This window comes from Uranotaenia lowii, chromosome 1 (genome assembly GCF_029784155.1).
Source record: "Uranotaenia lowii strain MFRU-FL chromosome 1, ASM2978415v1, whole genome shotgun sequence".
Lineage (NCBI taxonomy): Eukaryota > Metazoa > Arthropoda > Insecta > Diptera > Culicidae > Uranotaenia > Uranotaenia lowii.
The window spans coordinates 189,299,964-189,310,215 of NC_073691.1; the positions used below are offsets into that span (position 1 = coordinate 189,299,964).

The 10,252-nt window shown below is 40.8% G+C and overlaps 1 protein-coding gene across 1 annotated transcript; it reads right to left on the reverse strand.

Annotated features, from left to right (window-relative positions):
- Positions 1 to 1,230: 1,230 nt before the first annotated feature.
- On the reverse strand, positions 1,231 to 9,888 carry LOC129739414 (homeobox protein bagpipe-like). Its single transcript, XM_055730865.1, has 3 exons — positions 9,172 to 9,888; positions 1,813 to 2,240; positions 1,231 to 1,742 (listed from the first exon to the last, which is right to left on the reverse strand). The coding sequence occupies exons 1-3, from the start codon at positions 9,731 to 9,733 to the stop codon at positions 1,335 to 1,337; spliced, it is 1,398 nt and encodes a 465-aa protein (XP_055586840.1). The 5' UTR covers positions 9,734 to 9,888; the 3' UTR covers positions 1,231 to 1,334.
- Positions 9,889 to 10,252: the final 364 nt, after the last annotated feature.

Genomic DNA, 10,252 nt, shown 5'->3' on the forward strand with positions numbered 1-10,252 from the left:
CAATATACATACATAAATATCATTCCTTTCTAAAGCGGACTATAGACTACACAAATGGCGTGTGCAAATTCGATGATTCCACGACGATTATTTGATTATATGCTTGCCCACACACGATACAAACAAATTTCGCGCGAACGCAAACGATTGCTGGCGATAACAGCAACAGCAACAACATAAACCCACCACCACCCCGGCTGGGGCGGAGTAAATGGCCTGAATTTTGTACAATCAGCACCATACACCATGCCACAGAGGGTCGTTTGTACAAATTATTTCAACCTCGACCGATTTCACTCAAACCGTTTGCGCGATCATTCAAACAGTGCCATGCACGATGCAAATCGTATTCACAGTGACAGAATTTCATCGCATTTGCACAAATGTAGTTTAGTCTATGGCCCGCTTAAAGCGACGTCAATCAAACCAATTGGGAGATATCCGACACCTTATTCGTATCTATCGGAAGAATGCAAGTTTTGCTCTCATAGCCTACAAATCGTTGCCAGCGACAATATTTTCCAGTTCTCTCATTGGTCAATATTACGAAATTCCCATCTGTGTGTTAGCCATCTGGATACACTGCGGTTGCAAAGAGAACTGACTTCAGACGACATTTTATACGATCTTTCCACTATGCAGTTGGAATCAGGATTCGCAACACCATTTTAAACGACCTTAGTTATCATTTCAGATACGATCTTATGTTTGCTGGATGGGAGCCTCCCGTTTCAAAAGCACTAATTTTGTAATAAGTCAACTTCTGAGTCAAATATTTTCCATTTTCCGTTCCCGGGAATCGAGAAATTTGACAGCCTCATTCCCGGGAAATATTGAAACACATGTTAATCGTATGTAATGAATCAAATATAACTTATTGAACCTATACAAGCTTATGATTGGGTCAAAATAATTTCTCCCTTTTAATGTTTTAAATGTTACAGTAAAGGGTTAATGTCAAAAAAATCTGATTAACTCATTATGGACCTTATAACAATTATAGAAAATTTTGTTGTTTGAATAGAACCTAAATTGATACTTGGGTGAGAGTGATAGCGAAAAACTTAAACTTACCTCCAATGTGATTATTTTTCCTGTCATAATTTTTTTTTCGGATTGTCTTGGAATCAGAGAAAACCTACTTTCCAAACAATTGATAGATTGAAATGTTCACGTTTATTGCCATGTTTGATTCCATTTGAGTGGTCTTAAAAACTATTAGGACTATTTACAGTTTTCAACTAAAACTACACTCTTAAACACTTAAAAGTACTTTTGAACGGTTCTTTTGATTATTTTCTTTCTCTTCTAAGCCACGGAAAAGCAACGAGAATTCAATCGATTTCCACATTTTCGTTCTCCTCCTCCCCCACCGAAACCATTTCGCAATCTTCGGAACGACTGTGGGAACGTGACTCGCCCCCTCGAGACGCTCTTACCGATCGATTCTTCTCGTAAACCATCTCTTCGTCCTCGCTGCGGGAACAATTCCTGAGGCGTTGCCCCGGAGGTGTGCCCAGGCGTGGTTCCTGTCCATGCTCGGAAGAGGAATCCAATGCACAGGCACCGACCGGAGCCGGTGGAGACCGGGAGCGGGAGAAGTTGAGCGGCTGTTTGGAGCCTGGCTGCTGCGTTGCAGTTGCAGCAGCCGCAATCACCGGAATGCTTCCGGCATGGAGCTTCGACGGGTAGAAGTAGGAAAACGGCATCGGGGGGACCGGCATTCCGTAGGCCATTTGGATCTGTAAATTGGAAAAAAGGGAAAACCGTTATGGGTTTTTGTTAATTTTTTAAGATTTAACCCAATTTTACCTGATGCCGATAGACGTTCAACAGTGCTGGATCCAACCCGGAAGCGTAGTGCGGTTGTCCGGCCAAAACAGCCGCTGCCGCAGGGCCGTAGCTTCCATCTTCCCTGACCAAAACCTGAACAGGAACTCGTTTTGTCGCATTCAAAAGGGCGGCTTCGTGTTGCTGAATCTGCTTCCGTTTGGTTTTGTAGCGTCGATTTTGGAACCAGATTTTTACCTGCGTTTCCGTGAGCCGAAGGTTTTTGGCCAGTTCGGACCGTTCCGGGCCCGAAAGGTACCGCTGCTGGGCAAAGCGACGCTCCAGCTCAAAGACCTGGGCATGACTGAAGGCCGCCCGGGATCGTTTCTTGCGGCCACCGGATGCGGGCAGGTCATCGGTGTGCGAACCGTGCATCGACAGCTGACTGTAGGGCGTTGGAGAGTCGCTGTCTGCAAGAGAGAGAGAGAAAAAAAAATCAAAACACTAATGTTTTGAATCCTGCTGTTATCCATGATGGAAACATGAATTTAGTTTCAGATCCAGGTCCAATGTTCGTAGAATATTCGTTGTTGAAAAGCATAATCGAAACAGAACGGTATAAAACTACTCTTCAAAAATGCTTCTATGCTTATACAGGACTCTTCATTAGATTATTTCTGGAGTTTTTCATAAAAGCAAAGAGTACAAGTTCGCAAAAGTGTATAAAATTTCAAATGCTATCATCAAAAAACACGTTAAAAATTGACTTCCAACAGTGCCATGTATTTCTTCTTGCCAGCTAAGTACAAGATACCAGTCCCTTCGAGGCAAGATACATTAGGCTAACAATCTAACAATGTTACAGAAACTGAGATAAGAAATAACTGAGTTGGAACTTAGAATGTTTTGAGCCTTGCCCAGCCAGGTAAGCTGGCTCAACTTGCTAGAGAAGCTAGCCGCCTCATGCTTGAAATTTCAGGCTGAGCGAAGTCCGTTGGCCTAACACTGGAGAACACAAGACACAGTCCGGGCAAGTCCTACTTTACTCTAGCATACGGGGAGAATATGCTACTCGGGAACGAGGAGTTGGTTTTCTATTATGAACGCAGGCCCATGCTTCCCTCTTAAGATGGGAACCGATAAATGAAAGGATAATCGTGGCCAGATTCAGATCTTGGGTTAGAAACCGTCAATGGTCCAGTGTTATGCGCCAACTAACGTAGCAGATTTGCAGGAAAAAGAGCAGTTCTACAGTCAACTGAGCAGCATGGTAGACAACATTCCGAAAGGTGACATTCAAATCCATTTGGGCGACATCAACGCAAAGATTGGCGCCGCAACAACAACATGGTGATCGGTGAATCGGAGCTGGAGAACCCAGAGGTGGAAATGGCATACGTAGAACAGCTTAAATCCCGAGCCTCGGAACTGCCAACAGACGGAACAGTCAATGAACAGTGGTGTGGAATTAACAACGCCTGTGTTACCACGAGCCATGGTACTCTTGGTAAAATTTGTGGAAGAAGAAGTGAATGGATGTCGGATAAAACTTGGAGAATGGTCGACGATCGGAGAAAGGCAAAAGTATTTAGGAATTGAGCAGGCATGTAACGGGTCGCCGCTAAAAAACCGAGCAGATCAGCTGTTGCCAGGTGGAACAGATCAAACGTTGGACTGAGCATTTTGAACAATTCTTCCGAGTCACAAATAGCGATCGTCAAAAAAAGGTCGCATTAATGGCGTCAACTCGGAAGCGCCCTCGCTGGCTGAAATAAACAATGCACCTGAAATCGATCGCATTCCTGCTGAGATGCTCAAAGCTGAACCTGCCTTGTCAGCACAAAACTTGCACCGTCCTTTTGCCGATATCTGGGATACTGCAACATTCCCGGCCGACTAGGTGCAGGGTATCTTCTTAAAGACCTGACCGACTGCGGTAACTGGCGTGGCATAACTTTGATCTGTACAACTCCAAAGTAACAGGTTGGATTCTAATCCGGACGATCATGTGTGGACCACATCACAACGCTACAAATCATACTGGAACAAATCAACGAAATCCAGGACTCTCTTCTGTTGGTGTTCGTTGATCTCGGAAATGCATTTATCCATTTCATCGAAGCACAGTACGAGGCATTTTCTAGCAAGGTCCTGAACGACGGTGTCTTATCTGATCCAATCCCGGCAACTGCTGGAGTGAGACAAGGATGTATCTTGTGACCGCTACTCTTCCGCATAGCTATGGATGAGATCTTGACTGGATCGATCCTTCAACAATGGAGCAACTGAACGACCTTGACCTTGTTTTACTCGCCCAAACCCAACCGGATATGCAGAGCAATCTCGACGACCACACCGAAAGCTCCAAGACAGCAGGTCTCAGAGTCAAAGTCGGAAAGACCAAGGCGATGGAAATCAACACAGTGAATCCTTCCAATTTCGTAGTAGCTGGGCAACCAGTTGAGAAAGTGGAGTGCTTCCAGTATCTTGGTAGCCAGATAACACCTGATGGTGGAACCAAGAAAGACATCGAGACTAGGATTAGAAAGGCCCAATTTGCGTTTGCGAGTTTCCGGAACATCTCTACAAACGAAAATCCGAATCTTCAACTCAAACTTCGAATCTGTATATTTAGTTTTACGGGTACGAAACTTCAAGTTTTGGTGAATTACTTCCTGTGTAACATCATCCGCGCTTGGTGGCTTGGCAACGGTCTCAAACGTGAAAATACATTGCCGGTGTCATCAAAAGGCACTAGAAATCGAGATTCGGGAACATCAGTGGAGATGGATTGGGCCAGGCCCGTGCAAAGGATCCGTCAATGGGTTTTCGAAACTCAAATTTTGGCAAAAATAATAACAATACCAAAAATACAAAATAAATGTCGAAATTGATTTCTAACACAATTTCCTATATCATGATTATCACTCGATCTCAAAAAATTTAAAATCCTACTGATAAAATAAAAAAAAAAAATTTAAAACAAATCTTCATGAAAGTTTCGAATTAATGCTATTTCCGGTAAGTCATTTACAATTTTTTTTAATTCCAATTTGGAACAAATATTTCGGAAACACAGATTTAAAAAAAAATCTTAATTAAAACAACAATGCCAGATCACGTCAAAAATTAACGATTTGTATTTGTTTGGAAAATGGTATTAATTTTTATTAATTATTTAGGTATCTTAGTTTACATTTTTTCTTCATTTTCAATTGAAGGGTTGATTGCAAAATTCCACTGTAGTATTTTGAACTTGAACAAAAAAAACATTTAAAAGGATTTTAAATGTGTTGATGAAATGTCTCAAGCCAAGGGTGATGGTAGATAAAATTTCGCCGGAGGCGAGTCAAATTTCTGACTTGCTTGCTAACACTTAATTTTAAACACTGTCAAGGTTAAGTAATTTTTCGTAATTTTATGTGAAAAAATCTTCATGGGGGGATTGAACTATCATAAAAGTTATTTTTGGAGTGGAAAAAGAACTCGCTGTTCATGGAATTTGCTTGAGGGGTTCAACTCTAAAGTAAGCATTCAAGATTTTCTGGTTTTATCCGGGACTTCAAGACTAAAAAAAAATATATCTATAGGTACTTTCCAATCTAGATTGAGATTAAATTACTCATGGTTCTGTAGAGGACGCTAGTAAATGACATAAAAAATGCAGAGGAAAATTATGTAGGTTAGATGAGTTTTTATAACCGGAAAGAAAATTCAAAAATTCTGAATTTAAATATAATTAAAGCGAATTCACTTCAGGTTCTTTCGACTGTTTCTTAAGCTCCAAACCAGGATCATTTTCTTTCTTTCGAATGTGTTGAATGAAGCTCGGGTCCCTGCAGAATGGTTAAACTACTGGGCTACCCTTCTGGTTTTCCAATTGAAAAAAAAACGTAGAAAGGTTTCATTTTTGCAGAGAGGACAAGCAAACATTTTCTCTTGAACGTGTTCATAGCTAGGAAAATTAGATTAGATTTTCATCACATAGTTGGCCTAGCCGTAGTGGTATTTTGATCTGAAACGTTTAATGAAGCACATATAAAAAGTATAATAATTGACTGAAGAAGACCGAAATGTCAACGCATGACCATCAATTGTAGCAAGAAAAACTCAAAATCTATTCAAAATCAAACTTCAAGACTGAAATTAAACAAATATATAGGTACTTTCCAATACAAATACTAAAAAGTAAAAAAAAAACAATTATCCAATAACAAATCGCATATCTAATTTTTTGTACACAGAACCCATTTCTTATTAAATTTGCCTTTTATTCTGATTCAATTCGAAAGTTTTATAAGTCATTATTTAGCAATACCTACATTTTGAAGATTTTCAAGCATTGCTATCCAAAATTTTTGCTTTTTAGTACAACCCAAAATAAACTTACAAAACCAGAATACGAAATCTGTCACAATTAGAAAAAAAAGTCTGTGATTGTGTCCTAAGGCCCATTACACGTCTCGTGAAAATGAACGTGAAAAATCTCATTTCATCAATAACTCAACATAGCGACGAAACGAGATTTTGTGACGTGGTGAAATCGATGAGGAATGGTGAAATGAAATGCCAGCTAGGCTCGTTCCTTTAAACCTTATAGAACTATTTTTAATCCGATTCCCTTGCCATGATGAAATACCCGCGGTGAAAACCGGGGGGATCGAATTAGAACCAGTTGCAGAAAGTTTCTATAGGCGAGTCCGGCTTGGATTTAATCTTTTAACCATTCCCCATCAACTCCACCATGTCACATATGCTGTTTGTGTCTCGTTTTTGAGTTATTGACAAAACAAGATTTTTCACGTTCATTTCACTTGAACTGTAAACCGGGCTGTACAGAGGAAAAAACTTGCTTTACAACTTTGTGACTTTAAAGATATTTGTCCTTAACCTGGCTATAAATTGGTTTTCAGAGTTCTTCAAAGTCGTTTTATTGTTGGGTATTGAACGTACTCGTTGTTATTCCAATTCTAAGTTGTTCCGTAATTGGTAAAAAGTGAATATTTAAAATTACCCTACCGCCCCATGAGCTCTTTCAACACCCCCTAAATTAGAAAGTTGAGCTCACCGCCCCCTTATAAGCTCTCAACGCCCATAAGGGGGCGGACCACTTTGAAAACCACTGTTCTAGATTGTCTTGAGTCAAAACTTAGCTTGCCAGATTTCCTGGTTTTATCCAGGTTTGCCCGGATATTTGATACAAAATTTGGAAAAAGACCCGGATTTTGCCCGAATTTATTCATCTTGTTTGCAAGTAGAACAAAAAAAAAGTTTATATTTATTATCTTATTCATGCGTCCAAAACGATTTATTTCTGGGTTATAGTTGAGTGTGTTTCGGGTTGTGACCAAATTTTCCCGAATTTGGTCAATAATTTTAAAAGAAAATGCCCGAATTTTGTCAGGTTCAAGGATAAAATAGCCTGAATTTGTCCGGCTCGGATTCATGCTGACAAAATGTCTTTAAACCTTAGTCTAAACATAACTTTGAGGTTTGAAGGTTGAAGGAGCCACAATAGGAGGGATCTTCAACGCAATAAATAACTCCTTCATATTTAAAAACCAGATCGCAGAATACCAGAATACAGGAAAATTTGTACATAATCAAAAATTGTGCGAAATTTAATAAAAATACTAAGACATTGGTTTGTTTTCAATAACATGTATTCTTTTTTTGTTAACGATAATTTACCATCCTTATGGCCTTCGTGTCTGCTTAAAACATGTGTGTTACATTTATTAATTAATCTTCATTCATTAAAATAGGAAGCTTCTATCAGTACAATATTTGTCAATTCAACAAATCATCGTCAATTATGTCGAAACGCTAACGCTAACGTCAATTAAAAGAAACGTGAGGACAGATTGAGACCGTTGATCACAATTTCAAGCGAGTTGAGAGGACAGCCTGAACATATTGGTGCAAGTTTCAAGCGCGTTGGAGGACAGCCTGAAATTGAAAGGTGAGTTGAGAAGACAGCCTGGCGTTTTGATTACAATTTTAAGCAAATTAAGAAGACTGTTTGGAATTGGATGGCGGGTTGAGAGGACCACCAATGCATATTGACGCGATTTTTAAGCGAGTTGAGAGGACAGCTTGAAACTGAAAGGTAAGTTGAGAGGACAGCCTGATCGTTTAGATTACAAATTTAAGTGAGTTGAGAGGATAGCTTAAAACAAGAAGGCGAGCTGGAAGGTCCGCCAGAGCAAATTTTAAGCGAGTCGAGAGGACGACTTGAAAATGAAGGGTGCGTTGAGAGGACAGCCTGTGCGCTATTGCCAATGCAGCTGAAATCCGAAGTTTTCGCGTTTGGGGATTCAAAGACTATGTTAAGAATTCAAGCAAGTTGAGATGAAAGCCTGAATGTATAGATAACAAGTTTAGCGAGTAGAGGATGGCTTGAAACGGAGTGACGAGAACAGCCTAAATGCTTTATCAAATAAGGAGAATGTTTGATGAACAGCTTGTGATAAGATCGAATCATGGAGCGTTTCGAGGGAACAACTAAAATTAAATGAAATTGGAGTGCAAGGTGAGAAGACAGCTTCGGTATTTTTTTAAAAATAATGATCAAGCAGGTTAAGATGACTATTAGGTTCAAACGCTGTTTTATGGGGGATTTCCATTCTTTGGGATGGATGATTCATCCCGAATTGGGTCGAAAAGCTATTTTTCAGAGTTATTTTAATCCAAATAGAAATAAAAGAATGTATAAAAGCTTGAGATATTATGCTGCTCTACCCTTCCGAAAAATGTGTCTTCCCATTATATTTCTCTTTACAATTTTTTAAAATTATGTTAGAATTTTGTTTAAATTTGCCCGGAAATTGCCTAGTTTTTCGACTGGAAATTGGAACGGTTTTGGCTAGTTTTTTAAAGTAAATAGAAAAATCTGGAATTCTCACTCTAAACCATTGCATTGTATGCCAAAAAGTTAGAACAAGTGACTCCATATCTCTAAAAGAATAGGGCGATATCCGGTTCCCGCAAAAAAAAAAATGGGACACTATTCCGGGACAGGTACCGTAGCAAATTATCGCCGCCGCAATCGAAAGCCTTTCACTAAATCCACACAATGGAGAACAACAATCATTACTTTGCACAAACTTCGAACCGTTTTTATGTAGTCTATTATGTCACGTGTCCCCGAAATTATTCACGGCTACAGAGAAACATCCTTCCGGTGAAGTTTCAGTCACTCGATAAACAAAGACAACCACTCGCATTAGTTTAACAGTTTCTTCCATTATCGACTAAGCTACCGTACTTCGGTTCAACTAAAAGCATCTTTTCTTCAGGATGTTTTTCAAAAGAAACCATTAATCGCGCGCCATCGAGAACGCGGGGACACCCATTAGGCTAATTGTTTATATGAACGGCTAAGCGCGGTTGCTACGTTACCTGAATCCATTCCGTTTTCGGCGGATCGTCGCATATCAAGGGGACTTTCGCTTCGGCCTCCTCCGACGACGCTCCTTTGCTGTGGTTTGTGATAGCTGTTGGAGATGTGCTGTTCATAGCGACGTTCTTCCTCGTAATCCGTGCCGGTGCCAGCTGGACATCTGGAAGAAGGACTGGATCCGGAACGGTCGCCGCCGGCAGGAACCATAAAACATTCTAACGAACCTCGCCTTAGATGCGGATGCAAATTGGACAGATTGAAGCCATTGTGGTTGTTGTTGTTTCCATGATAGTACGCAGCGATGTTGAGTTTCCCGTAGAAATCGTTATGATCCAGGGACCCTGCCTTGTAACACTTTTGCAACCGTGAGAGTTCCGATGAATTGTTGAAGTCCTCCTCATTGCCGGAGGATTCTATCGAGCTGCGTCGATCACTGTCACCGTTACCGAGCACCCGGGATCTCGTCAGAATATCGTTTATCGAAAACGGAGTCGAAGCCATGGATTTCGTGGTACCGGAAGGGGTCGATCCCGGTGACGAACCTGCAGCCGTTAAACTCATTTTCACTTAATCCCACAATCTCCCGAAAAACCACAACACTTAAACCCAACTAGATATTCCGAATCCAATCCGAGCCAAATTCCGGCACACAGCTCACTCACTTGCACAAGTTCCCGCGAAACCACCAGCTATTAGGAAAAACACGACCGCACTTAACCGATTGCCAAGTGGAAATGATGAAAATTTTCCCTCATTTTCCGCACCAGAGCGCAGCCAGGGATCGAAAATAATTTCCATCGCCATAGTAGCGACAGCAAACGAGCAACAGCAACAACACGCGCATGTAAACACGTGGCCGCCGAACAACAACAAGTGGGTTCACCCTCTGTGAAGCAGCAGGAGGAAGAAGAAAGACAGCTGAAAGGGGGAAATTCACCTCTATGAGTATTTTCCCTCTTTTCTTGTGGGGTGAACTTTTTCACCACTTCTTGGAAAAGTCTACGGTCAACACTTCCGATATTATTAACGATGCCTTCGCTTGGAGTGCTGCTCTTTTTTCTCTTTCCACACACTCTCTCA

Coding starts and splice junctions, on each gene's coding strand:
- LOC129739414 (XM_055730865.1), bottom strand. CDS start 9,733: ATGAGTTTAACGGCTGCAGGTTCGTCACCGGGATCGACCCCTTCCGGT. Junction 2,241..9,171: donor CGAAAACGGAATGGATTCAG/GTAACGTAGCAA, acceptor TCTCTCTTGCAG/ACAGCGACTCTCCAACGCCC. Junction 1,743..1,812: donor TGAACGTCTATCGGCATCAG/GTAAAATTGGGT, acceptor TCCAATTTACAG/ATCCAAATGGCCTACGGAAT.